Raw genomic sequence first — 20000 nt, 5'->3', positions numbered from 1 at the left:
TGATATGTTGGCAGTCTCCCTACAGCTAACAATAGAAATATAGCACATCCTGCTTATAGCATGAACACATTCTATCAGGATTACTTTTGGAAGTCAGTACAGAAGAAAGCTTTTACACCACTGGCAAATGATATCATTACGAACTCAAAGAAGACATTCAGAATTGTAACGTGGTATTGTTGGATTATGTTGATTTCTGTAATGACAGTGTATTCTGTCAGTGGTCTACATGGCAGTATGTGCACTGGAATGCACAGGGAAGATTTCAGCAGTGTGTTATGCAAACCATGCCCTCAATTGGTCCCCCTTCAGTGAAGTTATACTACAAGGTTGTAAACGGGGGCTCGTTTTTTGGCCCAGTTTCAAAACCGCACCTATAAACAGTCCCTTTTTCCTGACACGATTTCCCCTCACACAGCCTTCGCTGGCTGGTAACAAGTCAAAAGGTCTGTGTAGAAGTCAACCCGACCTTCTTTTGATTGGTAATGTGCTGTAATTTTTGAGGAACGGCATGGCGAGTCGGCGGTGGGCCAGACATTTGAGGCCAGGAGAAGGAGAGAGGAGGGGGGAGGGACACTGAGGCTCTGGGTTGGAGAAAGTAGGTGAGAGTTCAGAGAGGAGAGGGGAGGGAGAGAGGGAGAGGGAGGGGGAGTAGGAAAGGGAGAGAGAGAGAAAAAGACAGAGTAGGATGGCAGACCAGTGGAGGGGATATGTGAAGAACGAGGTGACCTCAACATTCTTAGCATTCAAATGCTACACACACACCCAAATATAAACATACACATACACATATATATACACGTACACACACAACTACGTAGCATTTTATCTGTGAACAACCTGTAAAACCCAGAGTTCTCAAGGACAGCTGAGAGAAGATCAAGATCAAGGCCTAAGATAAGGCAGAGAGAGGGATAGAGGGGGGGAGAGAGAGAGAGAGAGAGAGAGAGAGAGAGATAGAGAAAAGAGATAGAGCAGTCCTCATACCACGGTGCTTAGAGTCTTATGAAACAGATGTGTTGGCAGAAGGCTGGGAATGTTTTACTCTCCGGAGTAACACCTAACCACAGACTGAAATCCAACTGAACTCTGGCCTGAATAAAGGGTATTTCTAACTCTTATAGCAGACTTTTACAGTACCGCACTGCTGAAAGGTTTTACTGTGGAGTGGCGTTGCTTTAGTTCACACTCACAGGCTGTTACTGTGTGTATGTACATACATAGCGTATATCACAATATATATGTATTGTTACATAATATTGATATAACACACTGGCTCCAAGTTTGTATGTAAACGTATATAAAAGTCAGTATTCTGGGTCTGAAGAGGAGCATAACGCTCAAAAGGTTGCTGTGTGGGGAATATCATTAAAACTGCATTGAAATGCAGCTACAGTGTGGACTTTTATGCAGCTTTGTAAACTTTTCTACACTTTTATATAAACTTGTTTACACTTTTGTACACTTTTTTACACTTTTATATAAACTTGTTTACTCTTCTGTACACTTTCATACACGTCCATAAACTTTTAAACACTTTCGTACACTTTTGTACACGTTAATACACTTTTATACACTTTCATAAACTTTTATGCACTTTCATGCACTTTTAGATAGATAGATAGATACTTTATTGATCCCCAAGGGGAAATTCAAGATTCAAAATGTTATACGCTTTTATACACTTCCATACACTTTTATACACTTCCATACACTTTTATACACTTTTATACACTCTGTCATGTTGCACTTCGGTCCAGCACGTGCACTCTGCACTCTGTTTGGTCAATTCCAAGTTTATTTGTGCAGTGTGTTGATGTTACGATATCTCGGTCAAAAGAGTCGACAATGTGGGTAGTGACCACTCACAGTGAGTCAGCTTTCAGGATATGACCAGTTTGAGTGGTTTTCTGAGAAGCCCATGAAACAATGTGATTCTTAATGTCTTCAAAGTTCAAGGTTAAGCCTATGTAATTTGCCGCTAAAATTGCTTTATGAGTTGAGATCCATTTGAGGGAGAGATCAAGCAGCAGCAATCATCCTTCCAGACATGCAGCATATGTGTGCCATCTTTTACAACACATGCAAGGGTCAAGTGCAACAGTATGTCTTTATTTTGCTGTGTGTTATCAGTATTCATATCACTGTATATCTATGAATATGATAAAGCAATGACATGTGAGTTAGTTTACAGATTGTGACTTTTGTGGGAAAAAATCTCTTTCCAATTCTCTCTCTCTTCTCCTTCACCATTAAACAGTGGTCAGTGCATGACAACAGTACATCACATTACTCACTGCATAGTCTGTGTTTACAGCACAGTTGTATCATGACAGAGCGTACAGCACATTAGTGTAGAGTTTTAACCCAGAGAGTACCCGTCTCTTTTTCTTCTTCTCCCCCTGACGCAGAGTGTGCCTTGGAGGACGAGTCGTACGAGGACGGAGCCGAGGCCCAGGTGGACTGCAACCGCTGCGTCTGCGCCTGTGGCAACTGGGTCTGCACAGCCATGATCTGCGATGGTGAGTCGGCCGTGGAGTAGTTTGGGGGATAGAGAGAGAAATGCGTACATGATGGGTACATCGAGGGTAGAGACAGTCCAACTATTGAGTGGGATAGATATAAAGATTGATAGATAGACAGATGGATAGAGAGACACAGAGAAGAGAGAGAGAGAGAGAACATGGACACACTGGCGACATCCATAAAGACACAGAAATTGGCATAAAATGGATGACATGATAGTGTACGCTGTGTTATGCTATGTGACACATCACAACACTGATCATTCATGCTCTTGTCCTCTCACAGAGAAGACCCCAGCTGTGTTATGATATGTGACACATCACAACACTAACCATTCATGCTCTTGTTCTCTCACAGAGAAGACCCCAGCTGTGGATGAGGTCGACGCTGGTCAGGAGATGACCGAGGAAGAGTGGACTCGCCGTGTGGCCGAGCTCAACAAGCACCAGGTAGGGAACCTGGGAAACCATTTTGAGCTCATTCCTCTCCGCTATTGAGCGTTCCCATTGCAATACTGTCATTACACCAGTCATTCACACTCTCAGGGTTCCCAAACATAATGGAAAACCTGGAATTTTAGCCATTAGGTTTCCAATTTTCATGGGAAACACCTGGAAATTAGTCTGGCTATCACCACACTAAGCTCAATCTTTTAAGATTGAACATCAGTCTGGGGAGGTTGCGCTTTGTTTCTACTGCACAAGAGACGTGATCAATGGGCATTGTTCAAATGACTCCGTATTCGCTTGGATAGTCCTTCAACCAATCAGACCAACAATCTGGTGTGTCTTTTGGATAAGCTAGTTTCTGATTTGAGTCAAAGGTTCTGGCAGGGAACAGAGCAGATAAATGTGCAGGTTTCCAGCCTGAGCTGTCGGGCGAAATCCAAATTCGCCGGAAGTTCAGGCAGGTTCACCCAGCCTACCTGGAAATGTCTGTTTGAGTGGACTACTGTAAAATTCGCCTGAGTCTGTGTTTCATAACATGGCGTGTTGAGTCCATGACTTTGCGGGAAAAGGGCCTTGAAAGTCCTTGAAAAATCCTAAACACTGGTTAAAAATAGTTCAAAAGGACCGGACTTTGCTTCATGTTGTGGGTATTGTCTCCTGGCCAGTTAAAACACATGTGGTTGCCCATTCAACTGCTTTTGATTGGTTGCAGTAAAGTTCATGTTGGCCAGAAGTTAGTGGAAAGTGCAGCCAAACTGCTGCAGCTGTGTGATTCTCTGCCCACTGGTGTCATCAGGTTCATGGTCACAGTGATATTCAGGTCACGTCAGCAACAACAGACCACAGTTCAAATAGAGCAATTGAAACCAGCGAATAGATTTGTAGGTGTAGTATATTTACTATATGAGCTTAGTATTTACTATTTTTTTTAAATCTTCACTATTTTTTTATTTACTATTTTTTAAATCAATCAATGTTGCCCATAACATAATCCAATTAGTACACTTTTAATTTATTTGAATTGTATTGATGAACTGAAAAATAATTTGGTAAATATTTGTTGTTTTAACTGGCATGAGATATAGGTCAGTTACTAATCTTTTAAAAAAAAAAACTTTGACCCAGAAAAGAGTTAGACGCCTGTAGTCACAGTGGATGATGACGAACACCAAATTATAAGTTAATCTAACCGCCTGTAATGTATTTCTCTTTTTCAGGAGACGGTGGAGAAGATGAAGACAAGCACGAAGGAGGCTTGAATGAGATAAGGGGTGATGGGGGTGAGGGAGGTAGAGAACGAGAGCGAGACAGAGGAGTGGATTGTAGGAAGGAAGGAGAGATTGAAAGAAAGACAAAACTGAAGTCGCATTTCCACTGAAGCGCCATCTGGGACAACATACTGTCACAAAGAGAATCACCCCATTCATAATTGTTATTTTTTATATGACAATGTTAATTATTAAGACTTGTTTTTTTTTAATTGTGTACTACTCCTATATATAGGCTATTCATTTTTTTTTTCTCTGGGTGTGTATAGCGACACATGTATTCAAGTGCATCCTTTATCAGTGTTTATGTTTGTCCGTGTGTTTGACTTTTTTTTTTGTTTAATTGTATCACTGCAAGCCTTGGCCGAGGGCCCCAGCACTTTGAATAGGAGGGGGGCAGTTTTCTAAACACTAGTTTGTCATTTTTATTTGTTGTCTGTCTATAGGAGTACAAACGTGGCTTTTTTTGGAGAGAACGGCACGTGTGGTGACAAACTAAAGAGAACGAAAGAGGGCGAATGAATGTGAGAGAGGAACCAAAAGAGCAGAGAAGGGGGAGAGTGTTGTCACACCATGGCGTGAACCTGTGGGAGAACATTGCCACATTGCCATTGTTGTCATTTTCATTCTCGGAGAGTTATCAGACTTCTGGAATGGATTCGTTACACTGTATACTTCGGTTGTCAGGCTCTACGTCAGCAGTTGGCGCGACAACGGCATACATTCCGCCATGCCGTGCTTCCCTCCCTCTCTCAGCTGCATGGCAAGGACTGTCATTGTCATGTGACCTATCATTAAGGTGCTAAATCGTATTCGTTTTTTTTTCCTATGTTGCAGCTTTGTCCATAAACATAAGATACTGTGTAAATTTTCCGTTGGCCTTTAGGCAGGAAAATGAAGAAGAAAACAAAAACACCACCACGGGAACATGACCCAGTAGGTACCACATCTGGAACCAGTGAGGGACCCGTTCGGTTCTGTGTCTGGTTGTGATCTGGGGAAAAGGAACAAGGACCTTACTAGTAAACTAAAGCCAGCAGGGGGGATGTCTCATTAATAATCACTTATCATTGTTTTGCTGTAGGCCGTTTGATGCCATCTCTTGGACTACTTGAGAAATGCACTCCACCCCAACCCTGCCCCTTTGCCCCAACACCCACCTACACACTTACCTAACCCCCCCACTCCCACCCACACTCACTGCCCTGACTCCCAGACTGCATAAGAGAAGCTGGCCTTAGGAGGTCCTCTGTGGAGGTTTCAGTACCACTTGATTAGTTTATTAGCCAGTTGGTGGACTTAGCAGTATAAGCGCATTTGTTTTGCTTTTGTTTTGTTTCGGTTTTATTTTTTCACATGTTACGTGTACTGTATGTTAGACGCTTGACATAGGCATAATTTGTTTTTTTCTATTTGTTTGTTTGTTTTCCTTTTCACAATCAGCTCTAATGCAGTTGCCGTGCCCAGTTTCTTTGCTGCTTGTGTCTCGGTGGCAATGGCTACTCCATGGATAAGAGCAATAGTGTTCGAGAGCTGTAGCCTATACCTAGGGCCCCACTACATGGGTACGTACAGTACGTCAGTGTCTGTCCTCCTCTGTCATCTTGGGAGGACACCTGAGACACATAGGTGAACTCGGGAGGCAGGTATGAAAAGCTGGTCCGATCTGGATCAGAGATGTTTGGCTGCTCAAGCGCAGTAAGGGACACAGGGGGCTTCTCACACTGTTGTTGTGTGTCCAGTCTGGGTCCAAGGTGGATCTTGAGGCCTAGATTCTCATGCGTATGTATGGTGTTAAAAATGACACAAAATGTGCAGTCCAGAGGTGACAGGCAAAGAAAAACATGACCATCCTGATTGCTATATGAACGTTTGAGAACCTGGCCCAAAGTCCTGAGCAGGTCCAATTCAGTATGCCCCCCCATCCCCTGGTCCCCACTAAGACAAAGTCAGACCCAGCTGCTGTCTGACTGATTGTACAGTAACTGCCACCATGAAGCGGGGTTTACATTGCACGCGCAAACGGTAGCGCTGCGCTATGAAATACGTTATTTTCAATGGTTTGCACGCGCAAGTACTGGTAAGGAAAATGCAGCACAAGCGGCATTTTGCCCGTTTTGCCGCTCTGGCGCTGCTGCGGGTCAAAGGTCAACCATGTTGCGCTATAAATAATAGGTATTTTTGCGCTGAGCCCGGCGGCAAGCCCAACGGAAAATCCTGGAGACATTACCTCAACCACGAGCAACCATAGCGGCGAGCGCAGTGCATATGCCGCGTGCAATGTGAAGTCCCTTGAGACAGTTGAACACATCAGGACATCCCATCGGGATAGGATAGGAATATTTCTATGGATCAGCCCCATCTCCATGGTGTGTCACAGCCAAAGATGAAGCAGCAAATGGCTGAGGCAAGCCTAGCAAGGAGCGACCTGAAACCAAAGCCTGATGTTGAGGATGTTTTAAAGTGATGTATGAGAACCTCCGGGTAAACCATTACTTCGGACCCAGCAACTACACTATACCTTTGATTTCACAGAGCAGTCTGAGAAGGATTAGAATTGCTTTCGACTCTTTAGGTTAGATGCAATCTTTCTGCAGTTAGTGGGCGCATGTGTTTCAGTGTGCGTGTGTGTGTGTGTGTATGTGTCTGTAAGCTTTTTTATGTGATGTTTTCCAGTAAATCCCACTACTAATTAGAATCATTTTCGAAAATGAGTGCCTTAAAACCCACACATGTGGATTCAGTGTAGGGGACTCACCCTTCTCTTCGCTGGAAATCAAACCCACATTGAAAGCAGCAAAAAAAGAATAGAAGCAGATTGAGTCACTGTTAAAGTAGGTCAGCCTTAGTTGTTAGTTTCCCCCCCCCTCATGTCTATGTATCTTTGTGAATGAGTGTTAGTGTGAGTGAGAGAGAGAGAGTGTGTGTGTGTGTGTGTGTGTGTGTGTGTGTGTGTTTTCCGATTGGATTAGAGCAAACCTAAACCAGTCCAACATAAATTGCTGTCTTGTTAACTTTTTATGAAAACCTTTGTCTTATGAGTATCCTGGGTATGTATGACAACAAATAAAAAAATATATACCAGATTTGACATTGTTTCTACATTTCTACATTCTAACTCTCTCTCACATACACACATTCCCAAAATTCTACAAAATATATCAGAATTGATTTGAATACACACACATCCACTGCTTATCGTGTCCTTAAAAGAGGTAGCATTGCAGCACTTATATCTGTATACCCTGTCAGCAAGTCTGAAAAAAAAAAACAGATTTCAGCGAAACAGTATAGGCCTATGCTGCTATCATATGGCATCTCTGCAAGTGTGATGGTAATTTCACATGTCTATAAGGAATGCACAGCACGTGATGTGCCGAAGTGTAAGGAAGGCTTGTGAACAGTATCAAAGTATATGTAGTTGGGGGATAACTTGTAACATGAGGCACTGGGAATTTGTATTACATGTAAGCAACATTTTGCAGAGTTTTGCACTAAATCCCACTGGCATACAGTGCTGTGCGGCTGCATGGCTGTGGACTGGATTGTTACATAATGTAAACTTAGAATGGTTACATAACAGGCAAGGGGGGCTGAGGACCACTCCTCCAATTCTGTAACTCGATAGTTAGGCTATATTGCACCAACATCTTTAGGACAGGCTATTGTAAAAGAGTCTTCCATCCATACATAAACTGATAGGCTAAGCCTATTGCCTTGATTCACAAGTGTAGCGCACTATAGATTTGGAATAACCTGCAACACATGTCTGGTGCAACATTGCACCATGCATGCTGACTGGCGCAATAAGGCAATGGATCACTGAAAGGGTTAATACAGTTGGGCGGAGTGAGCGGCGACGTACAGCCCTGGAACATGAACTATGAATAAGTTATCTATGCTGACTGTTGCAAAGAATTTTCGTTATACACATTCTGGGGCTCGTCGGGGTTTGACTATATAGCCCACATACGGTATACTTGATTCTGACCTACATTAAATAATGACTGGGGTTGTCCAGTAGGCTATCACCGAGTGCCTGGGAAAGTATGCCCTCCATAGACGGAATGCTTATAACACCGCGAGGCTTTGTCTTTCAGGAATTCTGAGTTAGCCTACAACAGAACGCAGGACTTTTCTTCGGACACATTGTAACATTTGAATAAGATTTTTTTTGTTGAAAATGGAGGCGTTCGAGGGAGCTCACGGGGGCGAAAATATCTTGGATTTGTCGCGCTTAAATCTGAACAATCTGAATTTTGACAATCTCAGTGACAAAAGGAAAAAAGAGACCAAACAATTGTATGTATGTTATAACCGCCTCACGGTGTTAACGGAGTCGATATCCTTGTTCGAGAACTTAGAATTTCTGGACATCAGCTGCAATGGACTAGCAGTCATTTGTGATGACATTACTCGTCTGACAAAACTGAGGACTTTAATAGCCAAGAACAATCGTCTGGATGAGTTTTCGCTACCGAAGGAGTTTGGATCACTGCAGCTTGAAGTATTGAACTTTAGTGGTAATAGATTTGAGGAAATGCCTACCCAATTTCTTGAGCTGCAGTGTCTTCAGTCTCTCTCGCTTGGGGGGAACAGACTGAAAACCATTCCAGCCGAGATAGACAACTTGACCAGGTAGGCTAAATGTTAGGCTACATGTCAGTAGGCTAACATTTCACATGGGCCAACGTTCATTGTGCATTGTAGAGCTACACAAGTCATTTGACAGGTGGTTGGCAACTACAGATTAGGTTGTTGTAGCCTAGGCTAGACTGCACCTATACTCTTTTTGCTAAGAAGGAAAAGGGAAGCCTATCTGAAAGGGGGACATGGCTCAGTGGGCACATAAGTTGTTTAAAGACATTCCATTAAACTGTCAGTGCGTGTGGTTAGTTTGTTACAAACATGTTTACTTTAATGAGGCCACTATTGCTTCATTTTCTTGTTGCCGGATATTACAAATCATTTAGGTGCCATGGGATTCGTCAACCGTAAACGCGTAGGCTGCTTGATGATGGGCTAGCTATCTAGGCAACAAATCACTCTTAAACTTAATGACCTCCAGCCGTCGGTAACGCGCCGTCATGCGCTGTCATTTCTAGCAGCGTTATTTTGCTCTATTGCGAATTATATTGATCATATTTTATAGCCTCATATTGTCCAAGAGCACACCCTCCTATCGATCTACATGAGCATGTGTCCATTTAATGTCCCAATTGCGAAATCAAAATGTTGTGTCAATCTAATCAGCCTTGTCTTGAGTCAGAGTTGTTGGGCCATATCCTGCCCTGGAAAAAATGCAATAGCCTTTATTGATTTACTTTGCCAGGATATTCAACTTAATGTGCGCGATTTACCAGGAACCAACAAAGGTGTGTAATCGTTCCATGTGTTATTGAGTCAGTCATAACTACTAGGCCCACTGGAGACCAATACAACCTGTAGGCTACTCTACCCTTTAGTCCATAATATATCTATCTTTAATGTTTTATCTATCTGAGGTCATCGAGTCGAATCTAGCAATATGCCAAGAATCATTATCTCCATGGACATTCTGAATGTGAACAGAGCTACTGCTGAATAACAGGCTCGTCATTATTTTACAACCTTTTCTGTTATGGTTTCAGAAGGCTTCACTGCACGAAGGTATTAGGTAATCGAATATGAATACATAGAAGTCATGCAATATGGATATGCTTAGCAACAAAACCTGCTTTTAAAGGTAGGCTAAAAACATAGCATCTTGGTGATGCTTGGTTAGTTTCTGCCTCAGGTTATGCTGTCCCGAATTGTCCACACATGACTGCCGACCCCCTGAGACCACTCCAGATCCCATTTAGCCCAGTTTCTTTTTCTGCTGACTAGATTTGTTTAATACACTCAGTAGCTTTATCTCTTGTTTTCGTCTGCACGTGGCCCGCAGTTCCCAGGTTATCTCTGGCTGTGTCATTAGTTCAGCCTGGCTCCTCTGGAAGGAGAACCAGGGTGGCATATTAACTGCATTCTAAGATAAGAGCAGAACCCTAAGATCTTCCAGCCGCCTAATTGCTTTTAAATGACACTCACCTAACTTGTAATGTGTGCATTTAGGTTGCACTTTTGTGAGTAGTTTATGCATGTGGTGGCAGCAGTGATTGTGTTGATGGCTGCAGGACAGGTGGTGATATGGATGTCCAGAAGGAGATGTCTTTGATTTTATCCTTTAATTTCACCTCAAAGGGCGAGTTTATGGTCTTTGCGTCTTTTTGCGGTCCACCCCCATTGCTGCCCAGTTTGTGTATACTCCTCCATCTCTCACTATCTCTCTCTGTCCATCTCTCTCTCTCTCTCTCTCTCTCTCTCTCTCTCTCTCTCACACACTCTCTCTCACTCGCTCTGTCTCATAATTCATGTCGTCATCTGTCTGGCTCTCTTTTGTCTTTCTCGCACAATTGCCCGGGGCTTAGCCGAGATCAGGACGGAACACAGAGGCCAGACTGTGGAATGAATGAGGCATTTTCAAAGCTACTCAGATAGAAGGATCTAAACAAAAAGGAGGACAAAAAAAAAAAAAAAAAGAACTTTGGCCCCCAAATCTCCCCTTGTCTCCCCCACTCCAGAGTGGAGATCTACATACACTACAGCTTCTTTGTTTTGTCCTCTCCTGAGGATGTTCAGCCGTCAGGTTGACTTTGGGTGAACTGTCTGTGATACTAACAATGGAGATGCTGTCTTTTTTTGTCTTTTTTTTTTTGTCCTCTCCTCAGTACCAGTGTTTAGGAGAATGACCTTTTGAGATGTAGAGTAGTTTTGTGTTTTGTCTAGAATGAGTGCAAACAGTAGAAAAGGAACTGTATCTGTCGTTTGTCAACTTTATTCAATTTGGTTTTAGGTACCACCAATATTTAAAACTACTGTTTGAGGTGTACTACCTTGAGTAGTAGAGTAGTTTTTTGTATTTCTTGTTTTGTTTTGTTATGTCTACTATAGGAACAGTCTCAACAGCTGTTTTTCAGACAGGCAGACAACAAAAATCAATCACTGTGTGTTAGCTGCTGGCATCTGTAGAGCAGGGAGGTGGGATCACACTGAAGCCTGCCCAACCCCGTCCCCAGCCCCATACACTACCTGCGATTTTCTCTTGGTGGCAGTAGCCTTTGAACTTGGATCCAGCCATTTCACAACCAAAAGATACACACAGACACATATACACACACAGAGAGACTCGTACTGTCACACTCACTCTCCACCACAAATAAAGGGCTAAAGATAGCAACTGGAATTTCCACCCCTCAGCACAGAGTGATGGGATTTGAATGTTTACTGTGAGCAGCTCTCAGCCCTTTGAATCAAAACAGCTAAATGACACCTGCTTATGATTTATGTAACTTACCGTAATAAGGGACAAACATGGTCGCGAGACCGTTACTGTAATTCAACTGTGTGTCATTGTGAGCAGTGTGTGCCTCTCTCTCTCTCTCTCTCTCTCTCTCTCTCTCTCGTTCTCACAGACACACACACTCACACCCACACACAGTATTTCTCACTGAGTCGATGTGCGTTATTGGCTTCTGGCTGTAATGTATAAGGTTTGCATTTGCCAGACATTTTTGTAAGCTTTGTGAAATAAAGCCTGCAAGTCACGTGCACAAAAATAATTGATAATAGCACCTAGAAATATCCTAGTAATAAGGTCTTGTGTCTTGCCATGTGTATAAAATAACTGATGATCGTAATTACAAATGTCATGTTAACACTAACGTCTCTGTCTCTCTCTGTGTCTCTGTCTAGCCTCGAGCTGCTGTATCTTGGAGGCAACCTCATCTCGTCCATTCCTGTGGAGCTGGCTAACCTGCCTTACCTCAGCTACCTGGTGCTGTGCGACAACCGCATCCAGAGTGTTCCGCCCCAGCTCAACAGGTGAGCGACCCAGCCAAAGAACGTCTCGGAATATCCCTGTCAGTGTGACCCAGCTAGGTCACTGTGACCCACTGCTGGTCTGTCATAAAAAGCCTTTTGTTGTGAAGGTCATGTTGTGGTCCGCTTTGAAGGAATCACGTGACTGAAGTCAACAAAGATAAGATAATGATGCTATTGTTGTAATGTTTTTATTAAACATGATGTCCATGATCTATTGTATGATGTACCGTCAGATAAAGGCAAATCGATATCTAACGCCCACTTAGATGCCCAGTGTTTCTCTGCAGTCTTTGTGTTTTCTTTGTCTTCCTTCTTATTGTATTCGTTTGATTCATGTGCATCTGTCTTGTTGTAGACTCCACTCTCTGCGTTCCCTGAGTCTCCATAACAACCTCCTCACCTACCTGCCTCGCGAAATCCTGAGCCTAGTGCAGCTCCAGGAGCTCAGTCTCCGTGGCAACCCGCTCGTCGTGCGTTTCGTCAAAGACATGACCTACGACCCTCCGTCGCTGCTGGAGCTGTCGGGCCGGGCCATCAAGACCAGGAACCTCACCTACTCGCTGCAGGACCTCCCCACACACCTGGTCACCTACCTGGACCTGGCCAGCAAGTGTCCCAACCCAAAGTGTGCAGGTGAGCAAGGCGTGCCACAAAAGGCACCTGTGATGGAGAACGCCGCACCGCATTGGTATTCATGTACATTTATTGTTCTCTCAGACTATGGGGATGGCTAGTGCCGCTGGCTGACGTCAGGAATCGTTCGGAAATCACTTCCGTGTCCAGTAGCATTTTTAGGTCGCGTAAAGTAAGGGTGTTGGCAATAGCTAGCTAATGTAAACATGGGGCGTTGCTGACTATCTTTTAGCCGTGTTGGATTTGGGTGAGGGTTAGGTAGTTTAGTTGTTTTTCAGCATAACAATGTCACATCTTGTGCGTTCTTTATTGTAGACCATTTCTATCCCACTCTCTCTGAGTGGGGCCAAAGATCCTTAAATATTGACAAGATAGAGCAACGTAATGCATCTCTATGGAAGCAAAATTCGAACAGTTCCGGTCTGCTTAAAGGGGCGTGTTGCAAAGACGTCATAGTGGGATATCGATCTCTGTCAGAACGGCAACCCACACAAGCAGTGCATTTCGAATGTTAGCAGGTCTGCTTAAAGGGGGATTTAGCCCCCCTCCCCCTTGTGAAGACGGAACGCGGAAATGATGGAACGTTTGCGCCTCTCGCTCCGCTTTAACCCTCTCTGGTGGGGCCTCAAGGTGTATGCGCCATTCTTCTAGTATTAAAGAAAAACAAAGCAAAACAAAAAAATCTGTTTAGTCTTTGAGCTGCATTGGTCAGTTTGAATAATGTGTAATTTCCACATGTCTTTGTCATGTCTTTTGTGCAGGGGTGTATTTTGACTCCTGCGTGCGTCACATCAAGTTTGTGGACTTCTGCGGCAAGTACCGCCTGCCCCTCATGCACTACCTGTGCTCACCCGAGTGCACCTCGCCCTGCAGCTCTAACCCGCAGAGCGACGCCGACTCCGAGGACGAGCACAGCGTCCCGGCCGACCGCCTTCAGAGGGTGCTGCTGGGATAGCGGAGCGAGCGGAGGAGGAATGGGGAAAGAGGGCGCAGAATCTGCGCAACCATGGCAACTAATCCAGCCCCGTGCTCATCTGTATTAGGCTGACTTTATTACTTTTTCTCTCTCTCTTTTTCTTTCTTTTTCTCTCTCTCTCTCCCTCCCCCTCTCTCTTGCTCTCTCTCTTTCTCTCTCTCTCGCTGTCCCTCCCTCATTTCTCTCTCTCTCTCTCTCTCTCTCTCTCTCTCTCTCTATCATTCCTGTTTTCTTTTTGATTCTTTCATCCCCTCTCTCTGTTGCACTCTCTGTTTTCAAACAAAAAAAAGAAGACAGGACTACTCCTCTTCAAATCCCAGCCTTTTGCAAAACACAAACTAAACACTGGTACATCACTGAACTCCTTGATCAGAAAGTTGGAGAGACTTGTATTGATGCTGCTGTGTATGCCGTGAAGTGAAGGCAGTTTGAACTCCACTTTTTTTCAAAGACTTCTCATTTAACACTTCTCATTGGTCTCATGGAATTACACTTTTCACAACAAAAACATTCAGATGAAGACTGTTTTTCTTTTGACTGTTGCTATCCTGCTGTAAACAAACATCTCCAAGCCTCAAAAGGAAGGCTGTTGAAAGCTCTATCAAAAGGAGTCTTCAGAGAGAGTATTAAGTGCCTGTGCCTGACCAAGCGTTTGAAATGCACTTAAATGGTCACTTGGACTATGCAGCAGTATAAACAGACGAGACCGTGAAGAGCGGAGAATGTGACTGTTTATCCACTTAACGTGCAGGCTAGAATCTAGAACCAGAACCAGTCTAGAACCATCAGATACCACAATATCTGTTCTGTGGACTCTGGTTTGTCCTCAAAACCTGCTGTGTTGGTGGAAAAAAATATGTTTTCTTTGTGCATTGATTTTCTTTAAAAAAAGAAATAGGTTACCCAAAGCTGATTCAACTTGCGAAGCAGGTCAAACCCAAATATCCAGGTAGTTATTGACCCACGAGTTACTTTTTAACCTGACTTCTAGCCGTTTTTTTTACGTTATTGATGCAGTGATGTTGGCCCCCGACCAGAAGTCACCTCGTGAAGATAAGGAGCTAATTTTACACTTGCATCTAACCCCCCCGTATTGTTGGATTGCACCACACCAATATTGTGAAATCGTTCGGCTCCACGGTCAAGATGACATCTGCTCATGTTACATCCTTGTGAACCTACTGCATATGATCAAAAGAGTGACCAATCTAGCGCTTTATAGTTTCACATGAACATGTTCAAACACTATTGTCACTGACAAAATACAGGCATGTTAATTGACTAATCTTTAGTTTCGTCTCACTCATAGTTTTACACTGTTGCCATCTAGTGGCCTAAGCGCAGCATTTCACATCATATCAGAATGCAAATTAACAAATGGATTGGCTCTTATAAACACCTGCAGCAGTAGAAGTTTGTTGATAATCCCTTTGGATTATTGTGGCGAGTGTGGCCCTCTGTGTGTATGAAATGTTTTTAATATATATGTCTTTATGCATTTCACCAAGCAATGGACACATCAAAGTGAACAAGGCTAGAAATGAGCATTAAACATTTCATCACTTGAAATGTGCATATTGTTACAATGGAAGACTAATTTTGGTTTTGGCCTCTATAGATTGGTGCCTTATAGATTGTATGTTTCTATAAGTATATGACACATGTTATTTGTTCACGTTGCTTAAGCGAATATTCAACACTGCAACACTGCAATTTGTTTTGTTTTTCTTTCAATGCAGCTACAGCAAATTTGTTTTGCGCACATAATGACTTCATGACCAACATCTACAAACTGATTATATAAAAACCCGGGTGATATTCTTTACTGTAGCCTACAACAGTAAATACTGATCTCTTTACTAAAATGTGAAACATATTTTTCTTTCTTCTTTGTTCTTTTATGTCAAGTCTTAACAATGTAGATTTGTATTAACAACTATGCAAATACCTGACATTGCAAATAAGAAAATTGCTTTTATACTACCATACATACACAGGATTTTAGGAATTGAGCACATTTATTTATAATTAAAGAAAAAGGCAAGCTTTTATACACTTATCCCTGAGAAGGAACCCTTAGAATTATTTGATGTGTATTTGCACTTTCCCCTGCTGATGTAGACTGTATAACACCCTTAATAAAGTTAAGATTGTTGTTTGTTCTAAACATTTGTCAGTGTTTTTTTTATTATTATTTTGCTTTATATATATGTTCTGTCACTGATCTGACTATAATGCTGTTGTATTGTGTCTTTTACATTGATTATCTGTTACAGTTAATTATTGAGAAAAGAGTAAAAAGAGTCCTCCATTGCCAGTGAAAAAAAAATGTCTCTCCATCTCCACTCTGTACCATGTACCAGTGAAATGACAGGAGACATTCACAGATATAGACATCATAGAAGTCATTTCGTTTTTTTTTTTTTTTTTTAAAGTCTGCGTACACTGCAAGTCGCTACCCAGAATTTAGAGTTACCAGAGTGGAGCCTATTTTTTTTTCTTTCAATTCCTGTCTCTTGTGGGAGAACCGATTCAGTCAGTCAGTCAGTCAGTCAGTCACTACAGTGCTGACAAGTCGGTGACAGCTGTCTCCCCATCCGTTTTGCTCTGTCAGGCAGCGTTTCCTCCTATCCTCCGAGTCCGAGCCTGTTAGGAGAAACTCACAGGCCGCGTTCTCAGTGGCATCTGAGGAAGCAAGAGAAGAAGAGTGCAGCGAGTTCTGTGTGCTGAGTTGTTGCTCCGTGTGTGGGGAATACTCTGTTTCCAAGGAGCGTTATCACTGCTGTCAGGCTCACACTCTGTGGGGCCTTTGTTAGATATTGGTAACACTGGCACAGATATACCATCACCATTAATAATAGATATCAGAACATGAGAAGCATAGAAAAATACATCATATTATTGCACTCACCATGACTCGATTTACTGCACGCCAATGGACGTATTTACATTTCATATTTTGCATGGATTGAAGCACCCCACCAAATGGTATCATTGCATAACCAGCTGTACATTACATTACATTACATTTGGCTGAGGCTTTTTAACCAAAGCGACTTACAACATGATAAAACATTTAAGCATTTAAGGATAATTGCATGATCAACCAAATGGGGCAGCCGTGGTGTACTGGTTAGCGCATCGGGCTTTTAACCGGAGGGTTGCCGGTTCGATCCCCGACCAGTCCACCATGCACGGCTGAAGTGCCCTTGAGCAAGGCACCTAACCCCTCACTGCTCCCCGAGCGCCGCTGGTTGGGCAGGCAGCTCACTGCTCTGGGTTGTGTGATTCACCTCACTGTGTGTTCACTGTGTGCTGTGTGTTCACTAATTCGGTTAAATTGGGTTAAATGCAGAGAACTGAATTTCCCTCACGGGATCAAAAAAGTATATATTCTATTCTATTCTATTCTATTCTATTCTAAATGTGAAAACTCTGTTCATATAATCGATGCAAATGCAACCTCACTCTACATGATCTAACTCTCTCCACTTCTCTGTACAACTGTGTACATATTTACATAAATCACTTTTGCATATTATAACAGAACACCGTTGCATGTAAGCTACTGTAAGAAATGGTAGCGCTTCAGTTGTGGTATGCTACCTACAGTAGTTCTTACTGTACTTACTATATCTGCAAGTATTTGGACTTTGCACTTCTGGATAGATACTGACTAATGTACTAACTACTGTAAATCAACTTCTCCCTTTATTGACATGACACCATGCTGTCCATCCCAGTCAAAGGTGCTGGTGTGATCTGAAACACTCTCAGCCACCTTACTGGTCCTATTCCCAGCTCTTGTTTGCATGTAGTCTTGTCAACTTTATTTAAAACTACTATGTTCAACTATTGTAGTGTTCATCATACCATAAGTCGCTTTGGAAACATGGACAAGTGTCATATTATAAACACATCTGAGGTATAGACTGGTGTTTAAGTTGAACTGTGTTTGAACTTGTGAACAGCTGTGTTAATGCATTATTTACAACATACTGCATGGAATACACACAGTCCTACACTACAGCAGGTCTTCAAATGATTCTCAAGCTAATCATGTCTCAAATGGTTACCATTTTATTATTCCGATTATTGAGATGGAAGGCAATTTGGAACGCAAATAAACTGTACATTTTGTCACTGTATTTTACTGTATATTTGGTCACGTATACTTCAAATTATTCCCAAGCTGATCATGTCGCCAATGGTTCCCATTTTCTTATTCCGACTATTTAGAACGCAATTTGGAACGCAACTAAACTGTACATTTTGTCACTGTATTTTTTGGTGTATTTTACTGTATATTTGGTCACTGTACTTTTCGGTGTACATCCCTGTGCTCTCCAAAGGAGAACAGAATCCAGGCGGTGACTGTGTCAGTGCCCCTTGCCCGTGACAACCCGTTCACCTGTGAACAGGTAACACCATATCTGGGCAATGACATCAGTGGTCGCACTGTATCTGACCACTATCTCTCTTCTATTCTTGTCTTTAACAATCTCATAATGGACTGATAAGGCAATCTCCATCACGGCCACATCACCCTACGCCCCACTGCTCTCTTTCTCTCACCCGCACACACACACACACACACACACACACACACACACACACACACACACACACAGGCACACAGACACACACACACTACACAGACGCGCACGCATGCATGCACACACTCACACACACACACACGCAGGCCCACAGACGCGCACGCATGCACGCGCACACACACCACACACGCACACACACACACACACACACACACACACACACACACACACACACACACACACACACACACACACACACACACACACAATTGCTGTCTGCTATCAGTCTGGGTGTCCTTATCAATGCATCATACTGTACTTTTACAAGCGCCTTTACATCACCTCCAGAGATACAGTACCTTGATTGGACATTTGTGAACGTCCGAGAAAAGAAAGTCAGACAGACAAGGGAGTGTGTGAGAAAAAGAGATTTAGGTTCTAATTTACAGTAATTAATTATAAATCTTGTTCTACTCTATCTAATTGGTGGTGTGTTGGTACTGGCAGCTGATAGGGGCTGCACTTGAGAGTCTTTTCTATGGTGCTGGAGTGAGCGGAGGCTGTGTGTGTTCTCTGTGAGAGTGTTGAAAAGGGCTGGGAGTTCATTTGTGCACCGAGAGCCCTCGGATTTACATATCAACACAGTAGTCATCTCTGGGGTTGCATGCTAAAGATACTCTTTTCACCTTGGAGCTGTGTGTATGTGTGTGTGTGTGTGTGTGGGGGGGGGGGGTCTCTGTGTGTGTGTGTGTGTGTGTGTGTGTGTGTGTTTCTCTCTCCCTCTTTCTGTCTTTCTCACTCTTTGTCTGTCTGTCTGTGTGTGTGTGTGTGTGTGTGTGTGTGTGTGTGTTTGTTTGTGTGTGAGTGTGTACTACCAAACTCCTTTGTCCTTATAAAATCTGGGCCAGCCTTTCACCTAACAGCAAACACTGCTGAGGCATGGCAACATAGACCGCTCAATTCTCTCACACATTCTTTTATATCGTTCCTCTGGTCGCCTCTTTCTCCGTGCCTTTCTCCTCTCGCTTGAATCGGTCGCTTTGAAATGCCATTTGTTTACGACGCAGAGGTGCTGTTTGTTTTGTGCTCTGTCTGACCACTGGCTGGAGATGTGTGTTAGCTGTGTTGTGTTGTCGCTCGGTCCCCAATACCCCCCTGCTGATGTCCAAATTATCCTACCTCACCGCCTGGCTGAGTCCATCCTTCACTGTGACCTCCAACACCTCTTTCTCCTCTCTCCCTCTCCTCTCCTCTCCTCTCTCCTCTCCTCTCCTCTCCTCTCCTCTCCACTCCTCTCCTCTCAGATGTCTTTATTTCTGACCATTTATGGTTGGGACACCTATGCACTTCTCGCTCTATGATTACTCACCTCATCTCTCTCTCTCTCTCTCTCTCTCTCTCTCTCTCTCTCTCTCTCTCTCTCTGTCTCTCTCTCCTGCATATCTTCGTGTGTGGCTTCCCAGTGAGGAAACATTTCCTGCCTTGATGGGTTACTCACTGGACTGTCTCCGCTGACATGTTGACAGTATTTTCACAATGCTAGTCGGCCATGTTTAAGATTGCCCGGTTGTGTCTGTACCAGCTTCAAACTCTACTCTATGGCCTTAATTTATCAACCGAGCGTAGAAACCAGTGCAGATTTGAGCGCAGGTATCTTGCGGTGGGGATCACGTATGATTCATGAGGCGTT

The 20000-nt window shown here is 43.2% G+C and overlaps 2 protein-coding genes across 2 annotated transcripts in view; both read left to right on the top strand.

The window, feature by feature from the left end:
- fstl1b (follistatin-like 1b) overlaps window positions 1-7329 on the top strand; it is a 53649-nt gene extending 46320 nt beyond the window's left edge. The window contains exons 9-11 of the mRNA XM_062534801.1: window positions 2412-2522; window positions 2884-2975; window positions 4193-7329. Coding sequence (XP_062390785.1) covers window positions 2412-2522; window positions 2884-2975; window positions 4193-4234 — 245 coding nt within the window. The 3' untranslated portion in view covers window positions 4235-7329. The remainder of the gene's footprint in view (window positions 1-2411; window positions 2523-2883; window positions 2976-4192) is intronic.
- Window positions 7330-8186: 857 nt separating this feature from the next.
- lrrc58b (leucine rich repeat containing 58b) lies at window positions 8187-15921 on the top strand. Its single transcript, XM_062534800.1, has 4 exons — window positions 8187-8881; window positions 12017-12145; window positions 12501-12778; window positions 13540-15921. Exons 1-4 carry the CDS (start codon window positions 8427-8429, stop codon window positions 13731-13733), a joined length of 1056 nt encoding a protein of 351 aa, XP_062390784.1. The 5' UTR covers window positions 8187-8426; the 3' UTR covers window positions 13734-15921.
- Window positions 15922-20000: the final 4079 nt, after the last annotated feature.

Source organism: Sardina pilchardus, chromosome 4 (assembly GCF_963854185.1).
Source record: "Sardina pilchardus chromosome 4, fSarPil1.1, whole genome shotgun sequence".
In the NCBI taxonomy this organism is placed as follows: Eukaryota; Metazoa; Chordata; class Actinopteri; order Clupeiformes; family Clupeidae; genus Sardina; species Sardina pilchardus.
The sequence above is the reverse complement of the archived record's forward strand: the minus strand, read 5'-3'. Positions and strand labels throughout refer to the sequence as shown.

Bases quoted from the DNA above. Each gene is read 5' to 3' on its own strand.
- lrrc58b (XM_062534800.1), top strand. From the start codon at position 8,427: ATGGAGGCGTTCGAGGGAGCTCACGGGGGCGAAAATATCTTGGATTTG. The intron at 12,146-12,500 runs GTGAGCGACCCA...GTCTTGTTGTAG, and splicing joins GTTCCGCCCCAGCTCAACAG to ACTCCACTCTCTGCGTTCCC. The intron at 12,779-13,539 runs GTGAGCAAGGCG...TCTTTTGTGCAG, and splicing joins TCCCAACCCAAAGTGTGCAG to GGGTGTATTTTGACTCCTGC.